This window comes from Melanotaenia boesemani, chromosome 19 (genome assembly GCF_017639745.1).
Source record: "Melanotaenia boesemani isolate fMelBoe1 chromosome 19, fMelBoe1.pri, whole genome shotgun sequence".
Lineage (NCBI taxonomy): Eukaryota > Metazoa > Chordata > Actinopteri > Atheriniformes > Melanotaeniidae > Melanotaenia > Melanotaenia boesemani.
In genome coordinates this window covers 20,511,999-20,539,595 of record NC_055700.1, presented here as the reverse complement: position 1 = coordinate 20,539,595, position 27,597 = coordinate 20,511,999, and the positions used below count along the sequence as shown (strand labels likewise).

The window sequence follows — 27,597 nt, the reverse complement described above, 5'->3', positions numbered from 1 at the left end:
TACATACAAGAGAGCCCTTTTAAAGCTTTAAATATTCGGATGTGCTTAAGTGTGCATTGAAGTGGTAATGCAGCAAGTATGACGGTGACACCAAAGATGAGATGTTCCCATATAATTTATTACAGCAGAGTTGACTGAAATGCAGTGAGGATTATCTCACCTGTGGAGAGCGCATGCAGCCTCTCAACACATGTTTCTGTGACATTTGACAAAATAAATAAATTGGATTTGAAATTAGTGTTGCTGCATGGTGAGTGCTTTTGCAAAACTATTTCAGATTGAAGAAACAAAGATTTGGGGAGAAACATCAGCATGTAAAACTGTACAAATATTTAAGCATGTCATCTGATGAATCTTGACTGTAAAGGAGGAAAAGTTTGAAATTTATTTAAAATGTTTAAGTACAGGAATAGAGTGGGACAAGACTGAAAAGAGGTGTATGTAGAAGTTCTTGTGGTGGTTCTGAGATTAAAAAAAAATGAGGGATTTGAGCTACAGAGAAGTGGAACTGGATGGAATTTTGAGTATTGAAAACCTGTGGACTGTGACTGCCACAAAAACTTAAATAAGGTGTGACAGAATATTAAAGAACCTCTTCCCTTGATCCTCTCATTCGTGCTTAATTTGGTGTAGCACTAGAAGCACCCTAAAACCCTTACCGTGAAAAGACTTTACATCACATTACCGATTACAGTCACAGACGAACACACTGCACACTTTAGATTCCATATAAAACAGGTGAATTGGCTTAAAGCTGGCCTGTTATGAGAACAGTGTCTTCTTTGAAGGAGCACATTTGTGTTACAATCCGTTATTCCATCCGAAAGATTGCAAACATTTAATCTTCAGCACCATCTGTCCTTTGTTCCTTATTACAAAAGCAGCAAAATGAGACCTTTAACTGTTTCTGGCCAAATATTTTTTCTTTAACACCCTCACACAAAAATACGCTCCCACTTTTTTTGTCTTACCGTGCCAGCCCATTGAGTAGGGAAAGGAGACTTCGAACAGATTGTCGTACTTCGTAAGAAGACGCTTCATAATGGCCGCCAGACCTGATAAACAGTAACAGAGACAAAAACAAAATGAGAAAACAAGAAAAGGCAGATAGAAAGGGAAAAATAGTTGTTAATTAGGAAGGCAATCTAAACAGGAAAGACATCAAGTAATAAAAAAGCAGGAAATGAAAATCGAGAGAAAATGTACAAATATCAAAAAATAGAAAAAGATTAAACTTTTATTATTCTTGAGAGGGAAATAAATAAGATGTTTGACCATGCAAACAGAGTACATTCTTATGTACATACAAAAACTTATTTCTTCACAAACAGTACACAAATAGAAAGGATCAGTATTTTGATTAAAATTCAAAGCAGCTTCATTATATCCCCCAATCCAATTAATCTTTAGTAGGCAAACTCCTGAAATATCCTTGTATCAAAAACCCCTGATAAATGAGGTTGCATTTGCACAATCACACTGAACAATCACTGAACACAACTCATTCCTTATATCTTACACTCACATTGACTAATTCACATGCTTTTCCAGTAACTGTGTTGTTTTGAAGGAATAATGACCAATAGCTAAAGTTATGCTTTTATATATCCTTTGCTGGTGTTTGTTTTTCACAGTTGGACTTCTTTTAAGTGCTCCTTGTGATTGTCTGCTTTGTTTTGTTCTTACAGTAAAATGTTTTTGGTTTTTTTACAAGTGTAGCAGCTGGTTGTTTGGTTTCTCCATTGTGGTTGTACAGTTGTTACAGTTAGCGCTGTCTCCTCTTCCTTCTCTCTACTTTCCTCCTCTCTTCTCCTTACACTCCACCTTCTCTTGTTCCCCATGAGGTCCAGCATTAACGTGTGACTCAGCAAAAAACAAACTAAAGAACACTTAAAGTTGAGCTGTGTACTTATTGATCCTGGCTGAGGTATGTTCTGTAACCCATGTTGAAGAGGGAATTCAGCCCTTGTCTCCTCCTTGTCAGAGCCAAAATAGTCGGCCTGCTGCTGTTCTCAGTGTCTCCTTTTAATCAGGGCCTCAGAGTGCGCGAGGTGACCTAAACTGGTGAGGTAATGTAAGGTTACTCCCTCTAAAGTATTTTTGTCAATGAATAGAAACAAATTTGAAAGGAAAAACACGTTTCCCTTATTGCAGACTAAATGCCAGACTGCTGCTTTGCCTGAACCAGTTCATCTACATCGTTGGCCTAAATCAGTTAACAAGCATATATTAATCTCCAAGATGGGCAAAAACCAAACAACTGATTCACCATAATGTCTTTTACTGGATTATTGTTATATATGAAGAAATATTAGACATCAGAAAATATACGAACATGGAACCTTGACTAGTAATGACAATGTCATGATCTGACAAGGGTTCGTCTCCAAACTGCTCCAGTCAATGCTCATCACAGTGGGATAAAAATGGCTCCCGTCTAGCCTGTTTTAAGTTTAACCCAAATGCAGCAAAGGAGGTGGAACCAAGATTGAAAAAAATATTTGAGATGTGCACCAAGATAAAGATCACAGACTCTATGAGTTAAAAGTGGTGACTTTGACTGAGGATTGTTTAACTTTGGATGAAGACTCACAGGATAGTTCAAATTGTTAATTTGAGATCAAATTGTGGTTCAGTTTTGCTTGAGTTTCAATGGTTCCCATTTTTAAGGTTTAAATGACTGAGAACTGTTAAATTTAAGAAAATAAATAAACTTCAACTCAGGTTTTTCATCCAGTACATGACATTTAAGATATGTCTCTCTGTTACATTACACATGGAGGCAAAACGCAGCATGGTAACACATGCCTTATGGCACACAATCAGGATCTGTTGCGTGATTCATTTCTGTATGTGCAAAGAGCACTCAATATAAAATGAGATACTGAAATCTAGCGAGATGATGCAGTATGACAAGTAGTTTAAAAAAATCCTGTCACAAGAAACACTGTTAGTGCAGCTAAAAAGATGCATGAATCAGGGAAGATGTGGAGAGTGAAGGATTTTTTCTTTGTTCTGCCTGCTGTAGGGAATCTGTAAAAACCTACTTTATTTCCTTTGTTGTCTTTCAGTTGTAAACTATAAAAACATGTTATCAAATGTAAGTTTTAACATTTTATACAGTAAAGGTGCTTTTATTGTTTAATGGCAAAAATGCTTGACTGAATTTGTGTTTATACATTTTTTTTATACCTCTTCATGAACTCCAAGCGTGCACAAGTCTGTAAAATCGTGTTTCTTCCCAGAAGTTTGGTTGTGCTGTAAATTGAACATCAGTAATCAAACCCACAGGTTGCTGCTGCGTCACCTTAAACAGATCAGTCACACACTCTGACAGTTCACGCATACACACACTCACCCTCCCTCTCCTCAGTTGTCAGGTCACTGATTCGGAGGACATGTCGTCGTGGTAACAGCAATGTCTGGTAGGGCCATGTCGCCCAATATGGAACCACCGCAAGCCAATCAGAACTCTCCACCACCACACGCTCCTAAAAGGACAGACAGTTCATTTTTGGGTTTATTTTAGGAGTTTGAATTGAAGTAAAATTAAGCATAATGTTTTTTTGAAGACCTTCATAGAGCTGCTATTATAGAAGCAAGAGCAGCATAAGAGGACAAAAGGAAAATTATAAATACAGCATCTATTTTTTGTAAATGGTCAAAAAGGATCGAGGATCAAGGTCAGAAGAAAACACTTCTCATATATACTCTAATACTGTTAAAACATTTGTCAAGGCTAACAGAAATATTTCAGTTAGACTTTCTGTCAGGTTTTATAAGTTTTGAGAAAAAGATGAATAACCCATCAGTAGATGCAGTTCAGAAAGTGTCACATGACTGGGGCAAACTCAAACCTACCCTGCAGTGGGGGATCCCCTGGAACAAAGTCTTATGAACAGCTGATTCAAGGTTTGATCAGTTTTATTTAAATTTTGTTATCTGACAGCTGTATGCATGGTTCCTCGATGGGTAAATCCTATATTTTGGGCAGGATTTGGGATGTTTTTTCTGCAGACAAAGTTGATCTTAAGCAAACAAGAAATCGCCTAACCTTACAGTGTCATGCTATGCAACTAAAAGCTCATTTAAAAGGACCTCAGTTTGTCATGGAGAAGAACAGTGATTTAAAGCACAAATCTCAGCTCTCTAAAACTTATTAGGAGAAAAGAGAGAGAGATGGAGTGATATGTCATGCCCACCACAATAAAATATATCAATAAAATCAAGTTTAGCCAGAGCTGTGAAGCAAAGCTTGAAATCTTTTGGGTGTAATTGTACTTTTTTGTGTGAACATACAAATAAATTAACATTCAAACAGGCCCAGATCACTGTAGCTTGAGTAATACCTAAGTAAAAATGAATTCATAAAAAGCTGTAAAATGAAAATGAGGTATAAAATCAAATGTTATAAAGGGAGACAAAGTGAGCTCAAAATGATAATAAAACAGGTCAGAGGGGATTGGCTGTTAGCAGCAGGAAACTTAATTACCATAAAGTGTTAAATGCAGAAAGTGTCTGAAGCATAGATTTAACAAGCTGATGAGTGGGCACAAACATGACCTGACCTTGTAATTATAATCTATCAGAAATAGATTGACTTGCGTGTGTGTGCGTGTGTGTGTGAGTGTGTTGAGTGTGTTAAAGAGCTGCAGGAAGTATCTGATGCAAGACAGCTCCAGACAAATCCTGAACTTCCACTTTCAAACAAATGCATGTTTACCAGCATCTTTTAAAACATCTATCTGTGTGTGTGTGTGTGTGTGTGTGTGTGTGTGTGAGAGTGTGTGTGTGTGTGTGTGTGTGTGTGTGTGTATATATATATATATATAAACACAGAAAAACACTTCAAAGCAGGAACAATTATTGATTTTCTTACCTTTATTTATTTATTTGTTTATTTTTTGTTTGGTCCCATTGAGGAGCCGACCACTTCAGCAATCACTATATTAAATTGTTATAAACTGATAAGATGTAAGCCAATAAATGCCTGTTTACACAGTCAACAGACATTGCAGTACAGCAACCCTGACCTTTATAGCTCTGATGTGGTTTAAACCGCCCTGGGGAAAAAAGTATGACTGATTCATGTATGACACAGTAAACTGAGAAAATTACACTACTGAGAAAGTGGCACACACTATATTCCTGTAGCTCGAGGCTATATCTCCGTCAAATTCATCTACTGCTCTAATCAGCGTTAAGCCAGGGGTGGAAACTGAGCAGCTAGTGGTGGCTGATAACTTATGTGACTCATGTGACTAATTAATGCTCAGTGTTAAACATGCATATGAATATAGACGGAGCCTTCTGTCTATCCTCGAGTTCATTATATGCATATTTCAGTCCACTTTTAAAGAGCTTGTGGATGTGTACCCAGAAGTAGCAAAGGGAGCAGTACCACCAGAAACTGTGGGGGCATTGCAGTGCGATAAAGCTTACGCAGGGGTGTCCAAAGCCAGTCCTCAAGGGCTGCTGTCCTGCAGGTTTTGGTTGTTTCATGCTGCAGCACACTGGAATCAGATTGATGGCTCAACATGCTCGGGCAGAACTTGACTAAAAGCTGCTGAGGAGAGCCATTTAATTTGAATCAGGTGTGTTGCATCAGGGAGACATTTAAATCCTGCAGGATTGTGGCCCTTGAGGACTGGAGCTGGACACCTCAAAACAGAAGCAGTCCCAGAGAACACCACCATCTACTGCACTGCCTCTTTTTATATCCCTTTCTCAGAATGCATATTATCATGATATCCTCCACTTTGCCCTGTTTACTATTGTATATCACTAATAAAACTGTTGCTGGAACTCAGAAGTGAACTCTGCACTGCCCTCTGGTGGATGCATTGCCTAACAACCATGCCAACATAAAGCACACATGGGAGTATGTTGGCAGTGACATTTGACAATGTTTGAAAAGAACATACCTTTTTATGTAGATAAAGGGAGCTTAGGTGAGGCTTAATGCAGCTACTTATTGGCTACATGCTAATGCTCCTCGTACCCATGTCACAGACCGTCATGTACAGGTTCACAAATAATAAAATACAGTTAATAACAATAAGCAGATACATGCAAATAGTTTGGCAGTTTATAGAATTTGTCATTTTTGTTTTAAAACTCTTTAAAATACAAAATAGTCCAAATTATTTGATCTGAGTTTATCTACTCAATAATTTAAAGGTGCTCGCTTATGTGAAAATGTACTGAACTTAACCTTCTTATGGGTGGACTTAAAAGTTAAATAAATTGAACCCAAATTTATGTAATCTAACTCAATGAGCAGTCTTAACCAGAAGTATTTAGATCCTGATTATTTAAGATCCTGACTCAGGCTTCCAAATTTTTTAATTACACTAACACTCCTCCGAACCTAGAACTGGTCCAGTAGCTTCTAATTCTTTGTGTTACAGTGACATAAGTGCTACACCCTACTTCCTTGGCTGGGCATTAGCATGGAAAAGCTAACAACTAGCATGTCTAGGTGAGTTATCCATTGAATTAGATGATCTCAATTAAGGATCGACCGATACATTGGACAGCTGATATATTGGGTCCATATATGCATTTTCCACTTGTATCTGCATCGGCTGACACATGGGTGTGTGCATCGATATATTTTTCTCAGCATGAATTACAGACAGGAGTCCACAGGCAGCTCCATGTTGTTGGAGATGCTGCAGACACAACTTTCCACCTTCTACTTGTTATTGGTCTTATTTAATAGGAATTTCTTAGCAAGAAGAATATGCTACAGTATGCAACATTACTTGTTCTACCTCACCTTTCTACCTCTTTTTACTGTTGTTAAATTTTGTTTTAAGTTCAATATTTTTTATTTTATTTCATTGTGTCATTTTTATGATGTATGCATCATGTCTGTCAGCTTAGAAATGATAAGGGTTATCATTTCTAAGCTGACAGATATAAGGAAGAAGCTAACTGCTTTGGTTATTGGCTTGCTAAAACTAATTGTATTATCCCCGGATTTGGCTCATCTTCTTCTCTTCCATTTTGTGGTAGACTGTGTTGCATTACTGCCACCTGTTGTGGACTTGATTCTTACTGCAGTCCGGCTACAACTTAAACCTGAAATCCAACCTAATGATTAGCTTACCAGAAGTCATTCTCGTGTACAAGTTTTACATATCGTATTTGTTATATACAGTTACTTTCCTTATAAAGTGCAACATAGAGTAAGCCACCATTGCCATCTTCTTCCTCTGAATACAGTACAGAAAAGAGATCACATGAACGGTTGTTTATAACTGTGTTTAAACATGTGCTGCTGGTTTCCTCCAGGTTTTAAAGACTTTTGCTTTACTGCAGAAAATAATTGAATGAGAATCCTTTTAACTGCAACCTTCACCAAGTATCTGACTCAGGCATGTAGTAAAGGGTTAGAAGATTAGTCTCAACTAAAAACCTGATTAGCAGTAATCAGACACCCAAGCAGAAAGTAAAGGTGTACAAGGCAATAAATCTCCCAGGTTTGAACAATACTATCCAGCAAGGCATTAGTGTATAATTAATGTATCTACAAGACATATTGTAGTGTTTTAGTACCTGCAGAAAAAAACTCTAAATAATCCAAGAGAATCACAAATTGTCTAGTTCTCCTAATGATGTGCATAACCTCTATAAGAGTCTTAGGGCAATACCACTTCAACTTTCTATTTTTCGCTCTTCCGTTGCACTTGCATTCATCCAATTTTGTCTTCTTGCACTTCCAACAGGATTATAAAGGAGCAGAATGAAGATGGAAAACAAAGATGTGGACAGAAAGAGGAAGTGCAGGGTGTCCTAAATCAGCCACTTTGCAGACAGCCAATCCAAAGAGTTTTATTTAATTAACTTAGAAAGTTTTTGTTTCAAAGTCAAGAGTGTCACCAGGGAACCAAAGCCCAATTCAGACCCCTCTAAACACTGCAGTGTGCCAATTTACAGCCCTAACCTCAGGTCAGAGAGACAGGAGCAAAGACAGGGAGACACACAAGCACACACACTTGGAAGTGATGGAAAAGGCATCCTTGCCCACATACTAAAACACACGCCTCTGCTTCCGCTCTGATTTTATAAAGGTCAGTCCCCAAGAGTAACTGTCTATAAGGTTCAAGTGTCTACTCTGCTCTTCTCAAAATCTTACTGTTATCCTCCCTATCACACATACACTCACAATCCCAGAAGAACAGATTGGCCGATTCCCTAAATGAATCAAGTACTTTCTTCTTACCTCCACATCTTATTTCTCTTTCTGTGACTGACATCTCTGATTGCATCTCTCTCCGCTACTTTGTTCCGTGTCTATTTATCATCCGACATCTCCGCTTCTGTCATACTTTGTACTTATTTTTAAAACAAACTCATTTTTATCATCAGTCACATATTTGATGTTGTTTGTTGCAATAATTTCAAGCCTCTTTCTGTGGATCGAGCTTAAACGTGCAAAGAATGTAAACCAGATCCTGTTGCCTTAGACAAGCTTAAGAAAATGGATGGATGGATGGACGGATGGATGGATGTATAACTGTGGGTAAATGATTTGACTTCTGAATGACCTCTTAACCAGTATAATGATTAATGACACTGGCAGGAAAACATTCTTAGAGGAGCACCAACTAGTACAAAACTCTGGCCCACACTTGCACTGAAAAAATAACTGATGGGATGGATTGTTAGCAAAACAGTGGCAATAACAAAAACAAGCCATCTTTATTGTACCAACTTAATACAATGTCTTTACAGGTAGGAGCCAAAAAGGTAAGATTTCGAAGATAGATAGCAGTACATTTAATTTAAAAATGGGAAACCAATTTCAAGGGTTTTATCTGTGAAAATAATTGGGATCATAAATACAGAAGTTAATAAAAAACTATTTCTCCAGAGTTTAGGGTACACATTCACTGGTGTGTCAAGTTTAATTTGCCAGCAGGTGTCTGTTCACTAATAATTTTGCCAACATGCTACTGGGACTCAGTGCTGTCTTCGGTGGTTACAGCTACTGATGCTCCAAACACGACAGGGGAAACAAACACAGATACACACACACACACAGAAGTTTCCTCATCTTCATGCAAGTTGAAGACGGACTCCACTACATTATGCTAATAAGCATCTATGCTGTCCAATCACACGCATCACTGACTGAGAGACAGGCAGAGGATGGGAATTCAAGAGAGAACGATAGCGTAAGAGAGAGATTCGTGGAGGGATGGAAGTAGATAAATGGGGGAAGTGAAATATGAGGCTTCCTTTTTCAAGACATTAAAGACAAGACACTAAACAACTCTTAAACTTAATATAATCAAATTCAATTTTATGTGGACTAATTTATGAAAGCAAGCCACACTAAGTACTTTGTTTAATCAAACTGTTTTTTTAAACATTATAATTTGACTTTCTATATCTAGTCTCTTTATTCCTGACTTAGTTACCACATTCATCAAATATAAGATAAGAGATCATTTCTTAATTTTTCCCTCTGTAATATACCTTTAATGCCTTTTCCATCATTCCTGGCTGAACAAAACTTGACTTAATTTGCATTTTGTTTCCAGTAATAAAGGTTGTGGACATCAGTAAGAACATGAAATAATATTTTATGTGTTATGACATGGAAAATAGCTTTTTGTGTGTTGAGGCTCCCCATCTTAAATCTCAATACGTACTTAAGTACTGCAATTAATAAGTGTTAACCTTTGTGTTGATGTGTGAGTGCTCTACCTTCCTCTCAGCCTCTTGTCTGGCGTACTGCAGCAGCAGCGGCTCTCCGTGTTTCTCATAGTACGTTCTCTGGCAGCGGTCTGACAGAGCCGGCTCATTGGGCAGAAAGTTGCTGGCCCACACCTACGATGAACCAGAAAACAAACGGAAGGTGTCAGACGATGATGAGATGGACAACAATCAACAGCTTCAGCACAAATTATTGGAAAGTGAAATTATGTCCTTACTTTACAGTAATGAATTGAAAATGTTGTGGTTTCTGCAAATTAGAAAAGTTCTGTTTTATTTTTTGCCACTTTCACTGATCAAAAGCAAGAATGCCTCTGTTGGAAAAGAAAAGTCATTTACTTCTTTATTGGATTTATCAATATTTGGAAAAAAGTCTCTGAATATTTGATGAAGCGTTCACTTGCATTGTCAGTATGAGTCAGTATGAGTTAAACATCATGACAACAGGGCCTTGGATTTTTTCTCTCTTCATCACCATCACCCCAGTATTCCACTCTTTCTGTGTCTTTTATTCCTTCCTTTCATCACCCAGAATGTCTGTTCAGCTCACCTGCCTCAGTGTTCAAGCTGTCTTTTGATTGGGCTGTAATTAGAGGCTCATGTTATGACCCGTCTACAACCTGCTCCCCCTCAGACCTGTATCGACTGCCTGCCCACCACTTGTTACACTGTTAGCCTGTTATTTCTTCATCTTTCTAGGTTTCTCTAACTCATCCCCTACGGCCGGTGTATGTTGCAAACATGTTGCTTATCATAAATCCAAGCTCAGCTCCCTTAAACAACTAAATATACTACATTTAAAAATGACATTTTACTAGTAAGTGGCTCTGCATGTGGTGTAAAAACACTACACGCATCATGAAAACATCCATTTCAGTTAAAGCTGACATGCTGTAAAAGTTGGAGTAATATTTAGTGCACCTTTGAAACACAGTTATGTTCTTATCTGTGGTAATAAGTCTAAAACAGCTTTTCTGCCAGTCAACTGAGTAAACACAGTTCAAACTTTGTCATCAGCCTCCAACTGGCATTTATTCTCACTTCATTCACATTAAATTACATGCCAGCATTATCTCTAATTGAGAAAAGGAGCATCTGTGGAGAAATTTGTCTGATACTCCACGAGATATGAGAAAGCTATTGCATTTATGGAAAAGATTCCTCTGCATTACTCATCTCTGCAAACAGCACCACTGGTTTAGCTTTGGGGTTTGGTTCAGCTTTGGCTTAGAGAGCTTTTTAATGGCTAACATGACTATAGTATTGTGCTTTAGTGGCTATAGTAAGTAAAATTATAGTGAGTAAAAGCAAAACCAATAAAACTGTCATTATGGTTTTGAATAGGAGGGTTTTATAAGTTGGTTTCATAAGATCAGCATCCACACAAGGCAAACAGTAGATGAGTCAGCAAAATACTCTTAAGTTCATGCTCTCAAAAGTGGACCTTAACATCTGGAATTGCATCTGATCATCTATCTAACAGCATACTGTTGAGCCTCAGAGAGAAAAAAAATCATTATAACACACCAGGGAGAAATAACTGATATAATGCATTTACCCACAACAAAACTTGTGAAAAGCTATTTCATTTAACAGATACCCATCCACCACCAGCCTGTTAATTCCATTGTTCTACGAGAGCAAAATCGAGGTGAATACAGCACTTCACAGGCAACTGTACAAACTGAGAGCTACTCAAGTTTAAACAGGATATTACTATTCCAAAGGCATATGTTTTCCTTCCTCCACTTTCATAAAATACACAGAGCTCTGCTCCTGTGAGACCAAAGTTATCAGAAGCTTTGCTGCTTCCAGAACATGATTAACATTTTTTGTTCGTTATTCTTTAAAGTTTTAGATTTATGCCTTCTAAGATTTTGCCCTGGAGGGGCTGCCTAGCGGTATACACACAGACACACATATGCACACACAAGCTACTTAAACTTACTAAAACTACTCATTTCTCCTACTTGATGCCGTAAGAGAAATAAAGAAAAACTCAAACAAAAACAAGAGAAGAGCAAAATTGTTTAAACTTTTTAAAAGCTCGATTTAAACTATAATTTAAATTGCATTTAATGTTCTTTTAGTGGACTTCACAAAATGTAAATACATTTATATTTCAATCTGTTTCCATTTTAATTGTTTAAATAAAATTCACCTGCAGTATCTCATATAGACTTTTTATTCATGCCCACGGATGTCTCTTCCTTTACTTTCAGCCTCGTTTTTCTGAGGTCATATACTGCCATCTGTTGTTGACTTTTACATTTCTGTCTTTGGAAACTTTTCAACACAGACTCAGAGATGCTGCTTCTTTTTGTTTTGAACCAAATCACCCTTTAGCTCAGTATAATTTTCTCAGTTTGAATGTGTTGATGTGCACATTAAGCTTTTTTTTTTTTTTACTTATTAAGCACATATGTTTAGCTATTCTGATCATAGGTGAGGGCACCATGGTCAGAATGGACAGACCATTCTGATGATTTTTTTTCAAATTCAGCATATAACTCTGGTTCAACTAAACATCCATTCATTTTTGTATGTCTCCCTCCTGTCCAACAATTCACTGTGATCTAAGTTTGATAAAAAAAAAAAAAAAATGTTTTTTTTTCCTCTCGGAGTTGTTAGTGATGCCTGAGTCCCACTTACAAAGAAAGATGACATGGAAAAGAAAAAAAAAAACATTCAGTCTGTAATAAAGGTGTGACTATGAATACATTTTTACCCAAAATGTGACAGACTGTTGCATCTCATTTCTGGATGAGGAGTCAATTAACAGCATAGAGATGAGACTTTTAAGGCTCCAAACTTTTGCTTTTTCTAACCCATCTCAAATCCATTGTCATGGTGTGTGAAGGGGCTGCATCTCAGATGTGCAAATTGGACCAGTGTGACAGACTGTTAGGTGCATATGTGATAATAATGTTTGCTATTTTGTGCTCCACCTAAAGCTGCTGAACAGTGTGTATGTATTTGCTTACTCACTGTGAATACATTTAAGAAAATAGTGGGAATGTAACAGAAATATCAGCTCTACCTAACTTTAAAATCCATATCTGATGACCATATGCATATATGCAGGCATGCTAGTAGCTAGAATAGATACTGTATGTTGAATTTCACAGAGCGCGTGCTAGCAGAAACAGCAAGGAAAGCAAAGACAGCAGTTCATTCATGTTGTATTACAGAGGTGCCCAAGTCCGGTCCTCGAGATCTACTATCCTGCAACTTTTAGATGCAACCCTTCTCCAACACACCGGAATCAAATGAATGCCTCGTTACCAGGCCTCTGCATACATGAATAACATGCGGATGAGGGAATTCAGCCGTTGGATTCAGGTGAAGAACTTGAAAAAACCTCCTGCAACCACAAATCTTTTATGGGAGTTATTAATGGTTTGGTGTCCATAAGCTAAACGACCTCTGCTCTCGCAGGAATCAACCAACAGGTGTGATGGGAGTTAGCGTTGCACCTCAAAACTAAAAGGTTTAAATTAAGAAGCACTTTGGTCAACTGAAGTTGTTTTAATGTGCTATATAAATAAATTTGAATTGAATATACATCTTAAAACCCCCTCTTTCATCCCAAAGTCATAAAAAAATTAATATTCCTTTTAAGAACTTTTCCCTCAGCGGGTCCTGGAAGGGCCATACTGGGACATAAAGTCAGGCCATGAGTCATACACTCACCCGTGTCACCCTAATTAATTCTGCACACATAATCTCATATGCAAGTACATGTGCGAATGCATGCACACACACAGTTAAGTAATCACCAAAGCTCTGTATTCTATATTCACACACAACTATCAGCCACCAGTCTAGTGCTTTTCTCTCTCATCAAAAGCCTCACAACAGTCACAGCAGGACTCCATTATTCATATCCTGATATTATGTTTATCTGAAACAACATGGTTTTCTCATTTTGCCAGCAAATAATTTAGATGCCAGTTTACTATAAATATGTTAACATCAAAATTTGCTGCAGCAGTAAAAACAAGAAGTGGTCAACAGCAACTTCAACTGATGTGATTTAACGGTAAATGAAAACGTCAACTCAACTTAGATGGAAAAGAGACTGTCCAACCTTAAGAGGGGTTCCCAAACTTTTCCATGCAGCAACCTACCTTTGGAGGCACATTTGGTCCAGCAGGACCCACCAAATATTTCATGCAGTGAAATAAGCCAACAAGCAAAAAAAACTCCAGCCACATAATTTACAACCAGATAAACACACTGACAAACTGATGAAGTCACAAAGTTTCATCCTCAGCTTTTAACCTGGACAGATAAAATATACCTCGCTTGGATAGTTTACAGCTGTTTCTGAGTTGGACAAGGACAGATGTGGACCGATGTGGACAGTATATGTACAGACTAGTTAAGCTGAGCAGTTTCTTCACTTTAAACATAGCACACAAAATGAAAATATTTTATCTATTATCCTAGGAAATCCCATATAGGGCCCCCTGTACATTCAAGGCTGGAATAACCTTTTTTTGTGCCTCCACTTCCGCTCTAAACCCAAGCGCACACTCATGCACACTGCACACACGTACACCCCCCCTCTTGGACACAAACATGCACAGCCACTTGAGAGAATTGCTGTTGTCACCATGTATGTTACAGGCGACTGGCCACACACTCATCCTGCAAATCAGCCTTTCAGCACCACAGACAGCAGCCAAAGCGCCATATCAACACTATTTTTCCTGACAGAAACACCCTTCTTACTACAAGACTTGCTCTTACTCATTTCTAAAATCACTTATTGTGCATTTATTGATCCTGTCTAAATCACTGATCAATATTATACATACATACATATACACACACACACATACACACACACACACACCACGTGTTGTATTCATTTTTGTCAGCTATTAATTAAAACCATCCGTTCAAACTCACATCGTCACAAATGCAGATGCGACAACTTTCCGCTTCACACTTTTCTGTTTTTTTTTAAGAGCTCATCTTCAGAAGCGGCCTGTTTTGATAACAGATGGGTAAACACCCATCTTACTATGTTTAAAAGGTCAAACTCAAAGAAACCAAAGAAAAAAAAGTTTTGAAAAGCAATGTGGGAATTAGATCTAAAATGCAGGTTGTTTAGTGTAGTTGGGAGAAATCTCGAGCAAGCATCTTTGCATCAACCAGGACATTTTTCTGTGCTTTCGATATTGCCAAAGTCAGGTTGAATTACAAAATGTTTTATTGTTTATTGCATGGGCTGTTGAAATTTCATTTGGTTCTGCACTTCTGTAAATGAATATTGAAAGGTCTATTCTAAATTATTTATTTCTTACAAATAACTATTGTACTTTTTACATTGTCAAAGTATGATTTGTCTGTTGAACAAAGGAAAAACGTTTCATGTACATGTTAAAGCATTAAAGCTTTCAGTTCTAATTTAATAAATTGTCTATAATCCATTACTTTCATTAAACTGTTTTGGGGTTAAATTTGTTTAAAATGCTAAAAAAAAAAAAAAAAATCTCAAAAATTTTTATCTGAAAAACACTGAATATGGGAGAAATTAAAATGGAATTTGGGAAAAAATTAAATGGATTTTATAGGGCTAGGGATGGACGGACGGACGTATGGATGGATGGACGGATGGACGTACAGATGGATGGATGGGCAGATGGATGGACGGGCAGATGGATGGACGGACGAACGGATGGATGGATGGACGGACGAACGGATGGATGGATGGATGGACGGACGGACCTTTCTCCTAATTCAAGTCCAATTTCAGTTTAGGATTATAATGCCATCAACTAAGTGTTATGTCAGAACTTATCATCTTTTCAAATATGGTGGTATTTTAATTTCAAAAACCCCAAACTTTTATGAAACAAATACGCAACCAAAGCTTCAAATTCCACAAACCAATGATGTGTGCATGATGGCCATGTCCTTCTTTTAGAAACAGTCTATACAGCCTAATAAAAAATAAATTCCTTGTGTGTGTGTCTGTATTTCTTACCTGGCAGTGAGGATGGGGATTTGAACAACCCATCATGGCGCCCTTATTCTCAAAGATCTACAAACAGAAAGCAAGAGTACATGGTAATCCTGTTTGTTGTCAATAACTGAAATACTGAATTACAACCCAGGTGAAGATATATTGAGCATATTTTACAGAAGAATTCTCCGCTTGGTTGGTTATTAAGTAACGTGATCGAGAGCAAAATGAATCGCTTAAGTTTTGGATTCTGGTTTGATTCAGCAACTTTAGTGCCGTGATTTGCTCATTATTTTCGTTATTTGATGGGGTTAGATAGGCTTTATCCATTTATCCTGGGCATTGTAGCAGGAGAGCTTCAAGACTCTAAATCTATAAATAATCATAAATATTCTAAGGGAGTAATACAAGGACAATTGAATTGCTAGTCAAAGTTTTACTTTTTATCCTACATGAATCCATATCCTTCTCCTGCTGCTGCCGTTTGAATATGTGAGTTTGCCCAGAGGCGAAGTTAAAGAGTTACTCAATCCAATATAAAACACATTAAAATGAAAAATTGGACAGAGCAAAAAACTGAATAATAAGTGACTCAAGAGAAAAACTCTGAAGTGAAAAAAGTCTGCTACAAAGCGAGGGGGAAAAAATGTGATTAATAGTGTGAAAGTTATTAGGAATGAGAGAGCGTTTGTATTTCATACCTGGACCCAAGGGTAGGTAGCACCTAGCTCCTCTACGAGTTCTGCCCACTTGTCAATCACCTTGACAACCTCTTGCTTTTTCATGAGAGGAAGGGTGACATCAGACCAGGGATGAAAGCACATGACTTTACTAAGAAAGGAACAAAAGAAAAGAGGCCGTAGAAAGAGGGTAAGATGGCAGGCAGGATCTATCAGAATGGATTATCTGAGACACGACTCAGTTTTTTAAAGAGCCAATCCTCTGTCTGTTCAAAATTGTGATTTTATAGAGTGAAAGAGCTAAATCATTTACTCTGACTGGATTAATTTACCCCTCACATAATAAGAACCATTTTCACTTCGACTTTGCTTACAGTTTTAAGGCAGCGGCTCAACACTAGCACACAATTTCACGTTGGTCAGCTGAAGAGCAGATGGGAGAGATAGTACCGTATGAATTTTGGCAGATTTTCCTCACTAAGGCGCCTCCCGGAAGCTGATTCGACATCCTTTTGCATCCTGTCTCTTCTCTAAGCTCTCTCCAGACAGTAAAAGTCAGTCTGCTGTTGACTCATGTCTTATATCTTGCTCTGTTACTTTCTCTCTCTCCCTTGAGACACTGTAAATGTCTGTGTGCCATCAAAATGAGTCAGAAGATTGAAGGTTAAGAATGTTATGTAGTGTTACTTTAAGAAACAAGAAAAAAAAAACAGCAACGATCTGAGACAAACCCTTCAGATGATCCATATATTGTTCACTGAAGCCTCACCGCAAATGGTCTCAGTGGAAGGGCAGCTGGCAGGAAGCCATTCTTAAGGAAGGGAAACAAAAATAAAAGGCTGCAGTATGCCAAATGACCTATGAACTAGACTGAAAAAATCCATGGCAACAGGTCTGGTGGAGTGATGAATCCTCTCCAGAGCCTAGACCTCAATATTGTTGAAGCAGTGTGGGATCATCTTGACCAAGAACAGAAAAAAAAGGCAGCCATCATTTATTGGAGGGCTTTGGAAAGTCTGTCGAGAGGCCTGGAGAACTATTCCTATGAACACTACTTAAAGGAATGACAAGAAAGGTTATCAAAGAGGATTCAGACTATGAATAAAGGTGCTCACACCCAATATAGACTTTCAGGCTTGTTAGAGTTGTACTAACTAAATTTTTGCCTTATTTACACTTCCATTCATGTTAGCAATAAATCCTGAATGGATTTCCTGGGTTTTTTTTGTCAATATTAAAAAGAGATGAAGAGTGGCTCAAGACTTTTAAAGAGTACTGTAATAAAGTTAAAAAACACTGATGGCATAAATCCTGTTGCCATGTGATAGATTTTTAGCCAGTAGGGAAGCATATACATCAGTCAGAAGTGTGAAATATTTCATTTATCAATTTTTAAACAATCAATCTCTAAGCTGTAATTACATAAGTAAAAGAAGCAAAAACTGCTGCCATGTAGGCAACAACTCCTCTGCAGATGGTCACTGCTCTGATTTTACCAGACTTTGAAGGGATTGAGGCATCTAGGCAAAAGTAAATATTTCTCTCTCTTCTTAATCTTTCACCATTTCCAGGTGCAGTCCAAGCGATTCGTCTCATCTGGCTCATCTTGCTCCATTTCTGTTAGCGCGTCTATTATTTATCCTCATGTTTCTGTTGCTCTGCTTGTGATTTATGACTAATAAATGTGCAGCTGATGTCTTTAATCTTCTAAAAGACACAACTGATTTTTGTGGCCTGTTTGTGGCAAAATTAAAGCTTTATGTTTTTTTTTGTTTTTTTTTTTTACATCTTTATCTTTGGATTTGATTTATTTTTCAATGAAGCTCTAGTTAAGGTTACTCTGTGGATAAACTGAAAAATAATCTTTAAACATATTTGTCACCGCTGTAGTTTTCTCTTGTTAGATTAAAATGAATGCATGTACTTGTGAATTCAATCACAATCAAACTTTGATTTACCAGTACAGGCTGAATCATCTGTATCATTTTAAAAACCCCATTTAACAAAAAATGAGGCCAATTGGTCATTGGAAACCAAATCAAGAGGGAATAAAGTACCGTTACAAAATAATATGAAATAAAGCCAAAGAGTTTGACATTAATGAAAGTTTTACTATAATTTATTTCTTGTTTGCATTTAAAAAAAAGGTGGAAGTCATTTCCATCCCAAGCTGAAGTCCATACTGAAAATATAAACAATAAAATAAGTAAAAGTTACAGTTCGGCAGTGCAACCAAACTTACTGGCAATTTTCTCCTTATGGACCTGAAATTTTCCCGTAAGTGACAGCATTTTTACAGCACAACAGGACACCCCAGCTTAGGATAGTAAAAGAAAATGTTATGAAATCAACTTTTTACGCATTTATTGGAAAGTTGTCAACAGGCAGATGAGAGTTGGACAAACATCCTGCTTGTTCCTGGGTCAAGGCTTTACTTGTGACATCCATCTTATCTAAAGTATAATTTAAATCCTGTTTTTAAAAATGTGAACCTGGCCTTGTATAACCCCATGTTAATAAATCTTAACCACTTTGCAGTGATATTAGATGTGTGAAGATTAAAGGTACATGTGTCTTTATAGACTTAAGAAAATTCTGTGTTCAGTCCAGTGTTTGCTCCAAGGCTTATGCGCAGCATCGAGGCAAACAAATGTGACTGTCAGAGTCTGTAAAATACAATTTCTATTGACAGTCTGGCTCTTCTAGGACACAAGCAGCTACAACATGATCAATAATTGAACATGACTTTGGCGTTTATGCTCTGAGCAAAACTGAATGGTCGTATTATGAATTGTTCATGAGAAGGCTATTACACAAGCTGGGAGCTGTTAGTGTTTTTGTTTCCGAGCTCACGCCAAACCCAACAAGCATTTAAAGTGGAAAGAACTCTAATGAAAGAATACTGCATATTAGGAGGAAAGTCTGAACTCTTAAGAAAATATTACACATAATTTACTATACTTATTCCAAAATGTCAGGAGCTTATGTAAAATGTAAATAAAATAAATGCAATGATTTGCAAATATCATAAACGTAAAGTTGTAAGATGGGCAGAGATTCACCAATCTGCAACAAAAGGTATCATGATATGGTAGAATTTCAGAAAAATGTACCTGAATGTAAAACTGCAAAAGGTTGAAGAGCCGACTGTCTCTGTGTATAATGTCATCCTGGATGTTCATGATTTTTGGCCCTTCGGGCGGCACTGTGTTGAAAAGAGTCATGATTCTCAATAGGAAATCACTGGCTCAGGAGCATTTCCAGAAATCACTGCCTGTGGAGTTTTTTTATGAAATCCACAAATGTCTGTTAAAGCTCTATCACACACAGAGGAAGCCATATGTGAACACATCTCAGAAACACCAGTTTCTCACTTAAATGGATATTTAAAATGCTCTGACTCAAAGTGAAAAATTGCTCTTTGGTCAGATGGATCACACAGTGTCCTGCAGGCTAAAGAAGAGATGGACTATCCAGTTTGTTACAAGCAGACAGTTCAAAAGCCTGCGTCTATGATGGTGTGGGTTGTATTAGTGCCTTTGTGGCATTGGCAGCTTATACATCTGTAAAGCTCCATCAGTAGTGAAAACTGCATAGAGGGTTTAGAACAGCATCTGCTCCCATCCACACAATGCCTATTTCAGGGAAGGCCTTGCATATTTCATGTTATTCTGTGCTGGGGATAACTATGGAGGCACTGGCGCTGGTTGTCCTGAAAATAATGAAAATAATGGACGATTCCTCACATCCTCTACACAACAGTGAGCCAATAACAAAACGTGTTCAGTGAGAAAACAAACACTACAACACTGCAATTTATCTTTGAGATAAATGGAGTATTTTTTATTTCATTTCAGTAAGACAATGTTTCTACTTCCTGCATCTCACAGTAGGTGCGTTTCCATTACCCCCTGAATTGCGCAAAAGCTAAATATCGCAATAAAAACCCGATAATGGAAACACCTACATTTTGAAAATAAACGCAGAATTATCGCTAAAAGGTTTTTCTGCTCTCATTAAGGTGCTTTTTCAGAAGTGTCGATATAGAAGTAAGTCGCAAACAAACACTTTTCTCGTATTTATGCTTCACCGGACGTGACATCGCGGATCATGTGACCAGTTCATTGCAAATAGAGATGAGTAGACGCAGGAGGAGATGGAAATCTTTTTAGAAATAATTAAAGAAAAAAATATAATCGTCATCCTTGATAGCAAACAACGGTGAAACGCAAGAGTTTTACAAGATGTAGAAATCTCTATCCTCCTCAAAGTGGAGTCTCGTGAGATGTGATTTTATGAGAATAAAGGCTAAGGCGCTAAACATTCAATGGAAACACCTGCAAATCACAATTGCACTTTATAGAAATGTTAGAACTATGGCTTTTATTTTGCGAAATACTGTAATGGAAACGCAGCTTGTGAAGCCAAGCCCGGCTTCACAGAAGAGTCCGGGTGCTGAACTGGCCTGCCTCCAGTTCAGACCTTTCACTAATTAAAAACCAAATTTAGTGCACCATTAAAGGAAAATTCCAGCAACAAAGACTCAAGGACTTTTGAGCAGCTGGAACAGGGATGGGCTGGTCCTCGAGGGCTGCAGCCCTGCAGCTTTTAGATGTTTCCCTACTCCAACACACCTGATTCATATTACATGGCCCTCCTCAAGTACGCTGACGGATTAATCTGATTCAGGTGTGCTGCAGCCGGAAACATCCAAACCTGCAGGACTGTGGCTCTCGAGGATGGACTTTGCCCATCTCTGAGCTAGAATCCTGCATTAGACCAGAATGGGACAACGTTACAATCCTAAAACTCCAGCAACTGGTCCTCTCACTTCCCAAATGTTTAAAGACAGTAGTTTAAACAAGAAGGGATGCCACATCACCAAGTCAAACTTCTTCAAGATGTGTTGTTACCATCAAATTCAAAATGAGCTAATATTTTCCATGAAATGTTAAAATGTCTTAGTTTTGATATGACATGTTTGTGTTCTTTAGGGAATAAAATAAGGGTTTATGAGATATCCATTTGCATTCTGTTATTAAAATTCTCACAAAAAGACCTTTTTAAATGTTTTTGATTACAAAAGAAAACCCTTAAATTAATCTTAAATGTTAACAACTGACAAATATTCCATAATTTTAACTAAATTGCAAAGTTTATTTAATTATATTATTGGAGAAATTATTTAAAAAGCAGACTCAGATCTAAGAAGTCATAACAATGTAACAACAAAACTAAAATATGGTGAGGAAAAATCTTGCCACAGCAGTGCTGAATGAGAGTGTGTGACTGAGAAGAGGTTATATGATAAATTATTAGAATATGTCTCATCTTTCCCCTCAACTATTTTTTGCTTTTGTCTACAATGGCCCAGATCCCCCCTCGAAAAAAAATCTTGGTTCCCCTGTTGTTTTTCCCTTTAATTGGCTCCCTGGATGTTGCTACAGGGCAACAAGATACGGTATAGTTTCCCAGTTAATATTTTTTTCTTTTAATGTGGTCACAAAACCATGTCGACTGAGCAGACCACAGGTGCACAACAAAAACAGTAGTTTTCAGAATGCGAGGGCAAACATGTTATAAGAAAAACACACACAGTTGCACAGTTCAACTGAATCAGCCTGGAAGATAGATACAAAGACGATGCTACACGTCAAACGCTGCTGCATCAATGTGCTTTTTACTGCGAGTGTGCATGGCAAGCAGTACCTGACAGCCTTTATATCTGCAAACCCAGGGAGAGTTAAACCAACAGTTCAGTTTTCTGCAATCACATTCACTGCAGGGTTTTGATTTAATCTGTTATTCCACTTTTTTTTACGAGTGTCTGCTGTCAGGCAGAATTCTCCAAGTGCTCCCAAACTACTGGATTGCACGGGAGTTTTATCTACAAGCCGACATTCATATTTTGACACGATTAAAATTGTGGGTAGATTTTGTCAGCGTTTGTAGTCATGAAAACTCACTCACTGATCCATGGCAGACTAAGATTCATAAAAGGTCAGGGTTAAAAGGAAAATAACTTTTTCTTTTTTGTCTCAGAAACTATGCACTACTCAGCTCTTTGTAGATGCTGAAATAACAACTAGTGGCTGTTGCATAACACACTTGTTTTATCCAGCAAGAAAGGATTTAGGCTCTAGGATGTCAATCCAGTTGTCAATACCTTAAAATCAGAACATCTACTTTTGATTAGCAGAACATCCTCCCACAAACAATCAAGAAATCTGTCTTTAAAAAAACATCCTATTTTTTACTTCAGACAAGGTCTTGGTATAAATACCATTCAACCATCTAATGCCAGTATGGTGGCGTAGTGAGGAAACATCCCCATCTGCTGGTGGCTTCAGGGAACAACACCTCCTAATAAATTGTAGAGTGTGTATTTGTGATTTTGTTGTGGTCAAGTTCAAGTTTTCTGGAAAACAGGAAGCATGCAGTGCACTGATTAAGAAAATTATCTCCACCTAACAGCTGATTACCATAATGAGCTCTGATATTACTGCTCTGATTGCACTCATCAGCCGAGATTTAATTAGTCATAAATTTGAATACATCAAAAATCCGACAGGGAACTTTGATTAAGATGCAACTGTGAATAGATTTTGATCCATCAGCCACATATATGAACATCTTCAGCACCAGTAAAGTTTAGATGTGCCTTCTCATGGGTAGGTTTTTCTCTATTATGACCTTTTTTTAATAATGTGCAACAACACACCCAAACAACAACACATACAGAGTCATGTTTTCAAAAACAGCAACAACAAAAAAAATATTTTGATAAATTTTACTGTGTGACAGCATTTCTAAATCTCTGAAACAGCTTCATGAAGTAATCATCTGAAGTCCCTTTCAAATAATCCAAAATGTGTGTAAGTAAAGAGAAATGACAGACCATCTTTAATCTAATACCTGAAGTACCCTGTATTTTCAGCGCAGTTATAGAAACCATGACAAAATTAAACTACCTAGTCCCAGGACAGTAAAACCGAAGACTCACCTCTGCTATGGAGGTAAATTCATTTGAGTTACTATCCTCATAAATCAGCCAATAGCAACCCCTCAGATTGAAGTTTGGATGAATATTAGGTAGGTAAACGTGGGAACCAGGCTGTGATTCAACTCATTTGAAAGTGACAGCACACCAAACCAGCATTCTGCAAAACATGTCTTCACATATGGTTAGATCTAACCAGGACTATTGCTTCATTTTCAACAAGACAACATCCCAAAAAACACACACGAGGGCTATGTAACCCAGGAGTTCTGCATACAATGACCTAGCCTCCACAGTAACCCAAATCCAATTTAAATGCTTTGGGAAGATTTGGGATAACTGGTAATGATGAAAATCTAACATTATGTTTAGTGCTATCTTTTAGTTCCAGTCCTTTGGCATGTTTCACACAGCCAGTATTAGGTCAAAGGATAATAAAACAAACAAATATTTACATAAAACTTTCACAAAGACAGAAACATTAATTATTCCTACACTTTGTGTCAGACTGTGACAACAAGCTTTACCCTTACCAGACACCCCTGGCAGCTTTAGCCTGAAATAATGGATGTTGATCCAAACCTGAAGAAAACAAAACCAGTATTATTTAGTTTTTTTATTTATTTTATATACTGTTTTATAATTTATTAAATAATACAATAACTCAATTTTTCCCAACCACAGTGATACTCACCAGGATCTGGAGCATCTGGCTGAAGAGCTGGGAAGTCATTTTCAAACACAAAAGTGCTGTTATAGTTTGGATTTACCTGCAGAAAATTACACACATACACTGATGTAATGAACCTCAAGCTGCCCAAAGAAAAACGTGTGTGTGTATGGCAACTGTCCAGAAAAGCCCTATGTAAGCTGTGCATTTTCTTTTCATACCTCTCCATTCGCTCTTGTGCTACCAGGACAGAGAGGGTTTCCTGAGTCATATCTTGGTATGTGCTCCTCGGGAGGTTTTTCCACCTGCCCAGCCCAGGGTCTCTTCATGCGGTGGGCTGACACAAGAACCCAGCTGTCTCGCAGTGGGTTGTAACGCAGATGCTGGTGTTCTGCGGTTCACAAGACGTGAACAATGTCAAAAATTGCTGTGATCATATAAAACGCCCAAATGCCACCCTGACCTTACATGAAATCTGCTAATAATTACTTTCATTTTAATTCCGGTCAAAGAAAGAAAAAAGAAAGAAAAAGCACAAATGAGACGTAAATACTAATGAAACGCAACACATCTGCGAACAGATGCAACTTGCTGCTACTAGCAAAATTCACAGGAACTAAAGTCACGAGGTTGCACAGCTGATTGTGTCTTTAATAAACAACACGCATTCTCAACATAGTGAGTTACAAATTAGCTCCACTGGTAGGAAACATTAAAAAACAATAGCAAACACATTAAAACGTCCTCTGATCTGTGTTAGTATGCAATGTGAGGTACTTTGTTCAAAGTTAACATAATTTCCCATGAGTACTATACATTACTGTGAAATAAATTTACTGAACCATTGCTCGAACTATCCTTAATGAATGAACCTAACATTTATTTTTGGTACATTAATAAACCCCATACCTTTGGGGTCGAAAGTAAGGTCTTGTCTCCCGCTCATGGTGGTCAATGCTGTGTAGAACTCGCACCTCGGTGTTGGACCAACTAGACATCAGCTTTTTGTGAACTTTAGTATGGAGCAACGCTATCAACAACACCCTTGGCCCACTTCCTGTTTTACTTACAAGTGGGAAGAGCGTGCCTTTTAGAACAAATCAATAGTCCACTAAATTTGAGACTATTTAAAAGGAGACAAGACTGCTTAATGAAGTTCAATATATTTCAATGACTAGATTTAATAGAATGCAATAGAAAACCTCAAAAGATACAAGTTTAATCAACGCATTTTACATAAATGTACTAATTTAATAAAAGCTATTTGAAGGATTTTGTATGCTGTACTGGCAACCCAGGAGCGAAGGTTGTCTTTGCGACAAAGTCGTCCTGTGATTGGCTAAGACGCCATCGCCTGCCCTCACGTGACCAGGAAATAACTGTAATTTTCTTCTCTTGGAGCAATTTGCCAGCTCTTATGCACGCGTGTAGCCAAATCTGCTATCTTGTCTTTGTGTGTTTTGACCATGTCCGTTTTTAAAATCACTTCAAGACTGCTCGGGATCGCCACAGTCACCGTCCTGGTCGTGCTGCTGCTGCGGAACTGGATGGCAAACAAACAGTATGTTTTCAACAAAGAAGATATTGCCAAGTTGGCCAAACAGTATGCAGGTGAGTTTGTCAGTGCGGGATTTTTACATGTAAATCAACTTATGTCAGCCTACAATTCACTCAGATTCTGCATGAACTACGGTAGCACCAAATTATGTTACCCAACTTATTTTAAACACCCTGGTGTTCAAATGTGTCTGTTCTCAGGACAGGATCATGAGCAGGCTTTCTCCAAAGTAGTGGTGGAGCTCAGAAAGAGGTAATAACATTTCCAGACACTGTTGGCTCAATCCCAGACTTATTTATGCTCCTTTGTAATGTCAACAACTACTGAGTGGATGCATTTTTAGTCAGAGTGAGAATCCATCTTGTAAACTCGCTTCTAGTGTAATACCTGAAAACATGTTACTTAGCCACATTAAACATCTATATATTCTTGTATCAAACACAAAAAATTTCTGTTTTAGCATTGACATTTTGTCAGACATTTTGTCATGGCAACCTCTGTATGTCTCTGGTCAAGGTATCCTGGACACATCCTGCCTGATGAGGACCTGCAGTGGGTGTTTGTGAATGCTGGAGGCTGGATGGGCTCCATGTGTGTCCTCCATGCCTCTCTCACAGAGTACTTGATGCTGTTTGGTACTGCAGTGGATACAGGTGGACATTCAGGTGAGAAAGCTAAACATCTAAAATAGCCTTAACCTTGCCTCTGCTTTGGTGCATTTCCAATTAGCCTGTTAGGATTTAGTAACCATTCACTTTAGCAAACTTTACCTCTTCCTGCTTCTGACAGGTCGGTACTGGGCTGAGATCTCTGACACCATCATCTCTGGCACATTCAGACAGTGGAAGGAGGGTACTACCAAGAGTGAAATATACTATCCTGGTAAAGCACTAAGACAAAGATAATCAGCGGTTTACATTTTTATGTAAATTATTTCCTAATGATTCAGTCATTTTTCCTCTTGTACATCCACCTGTACTCCCACAGGTGACACCATTGTACACGGAGCAGGAGATGCCACATCAGTGCAGTGGAGTGCTGGGACTTGGATGGTTGAGTACGGCCGAGGCTTCATTCCTTCTGCGCTGGGCTTTGCCCTAGCAGACACCGTGTTTAGCACCCAGGACTTCCTCACCATGTACTATACTGTACATGTTTACATGAAGGGTCTGCTGCTTGAGGCCGGTACACTACTTACAGAGGCTGGAGTTTTCTAAGGTGCAGTGGGGGATGAGATACTTGCACACTGACAATGACATCTAATCACCCCCCACAAGTCCTGTGGAGTGGATGATTGATTTTTATCTGTAATTTTTGACAATCTGATTTGCATCAATTGTTCTTGTCTTCATTAAAGTTTAGGCTATACACAAATGTTTAAATCTGTCTTAAAATTTCCAGTGACACATTTTAGTGTGAGTTTGGCAATAAGACTTTTTTTTACTTCTTTCAACATCCATGTGAGAGCTCAGACTGCCTATATAGTCACCCAGGTCTATAATCTATATTATTTTAGGATCTAGTCTCAAGATTTGAGGCCTTACAGATTCTCTTGCCAAATCTGTGATTACTCTCATAAGAAATCACTACACATTTAGACTTTGGAGAATTATATTTTTCAGCAACCAGTTATATTTACAGATTCAGATTTTAAAATAAGGTTCAAATAGTTTTTTTTTAACATCACATTTGTGGAACAATCTATTACAAAAGAATATGCAATGTTTAATGTGGCTCTTTAAACTGAAAACAAAACATTATTTTCTTATTAGATGCTAATTTTGTATGTATATGCCTTTGGAGTTGCTATAAAAATACTCATCAGTTTAGTTTTATGAGTGATAAATCTTTTTACCAGCTTCAGAAACCAGCAGAATTGAAGAAACATGTTTTCTCCAAAGATTTTAGCATCGTTCACCACTTTCATCTGACCTCATTGCACTACATGTTCTTTAGAAAATGTTTAAAACCTGTGAGAAATCT

General features: G+C 37.8%; 2 protein-coding genes across 2 annotated transcripts in view; one reads left to right on the top strand and one right to left on the bottom strand.

Annotated features, from left to right (window-relative positions):
• The window catches only part of galt (galactose-1-phosphate uridylyltransferase), a 33,017-nt gene extending 7,917 nt beyond the window's left edge, over positions 1–25,100 (bottom strand). Inside the window, exons 1-9 of the mRNA XM_041970600.1 lie at positions 24,966–25,100; positions 24,278–24,447; positions 24,081–24,156; positions 23,920–23,968; positions 16,408–16,537; positions 15,728–15,784; positions 9,721–9,843; positions 3,359–3,491; positions 972–1,055 (exon numbers count right to left, since the gene is read on the bottom strand). Of these exons, the coding sequence (XP_041826534.1) occupies positions 972–1,055; positions 3,359–3,491; positions 9,721–9,843; positions 15,728–15,784; positions 16,408–16,537; positions 23,920–23,968; positions 24,081–24,156; positions 24,278–24,447; positions 24,966–25,002 (859 nt within the window). The 5' untranslated portion in view covers positions 25,003–25,100. The remainder of the gene's footprint in view (positions 1–971; positions 1,056–3,358; positions 3,492–9,720; positions 9,844–15,727; positions 15,785–16,407; positions 16,538–23,919; positions 23,969–24,080; positions 24,157–24,277; positions 24,448–24,965) is intronic.
• A 324-nt stretch (positions 25,101–25,424) lies between these two features.
• Positions 25,425–26,970, top strand: LOC121630066 (sigma non-opioid intracellular receptor 1-like). The gene is made up of 5 exons (XM_041970111.1): positions 25,425–25,667; positions 25,815–25,866; positions 26,131–26,279; positions 26,404–26,496; positions 26,602–26,970. Exons 1-5 carry the CDS (start codon positions 25,523–25,525, stop codon positions 26,829–26,831), a joined length of 669 nt encoding a protein of 222 aa, XP_041826045.1. The 5' UTR covers positions 25,425–25,522; the 3' UTR covers positions 26,832–26,970.
• The last annotated feature ends 627 nt before the right edge of the window (positions 26,971–27,597 follow it).

What these genes read in the sequence shown, in the direction of transcription:
- LOC121630066 (XM_041970111.1), top strand. Translation starts at nt 25,523, where the DNA reads ATGTCCGTTTTTAAAATCACTTCAAGACTGCTCGGGATCGCCACAGTC. An exon ending in GGATACAGGTGGACATTCAG is followed by an intron (nt 26,280 to 26,403) that starts GTGAGAAAGCTA and finishes TGCTTCTGACAG; the next exon opens with GTCGGTACTGGGCTGAGATC. An exon ending in GAGTGAAATATACTATCCTG is followed by an intron (nt 26,497 to 26,601) that starts GTAAAGCACTAA and finishes GTACTCCCACAG; the next exon opens with GTGACACCATTGTACACGGA.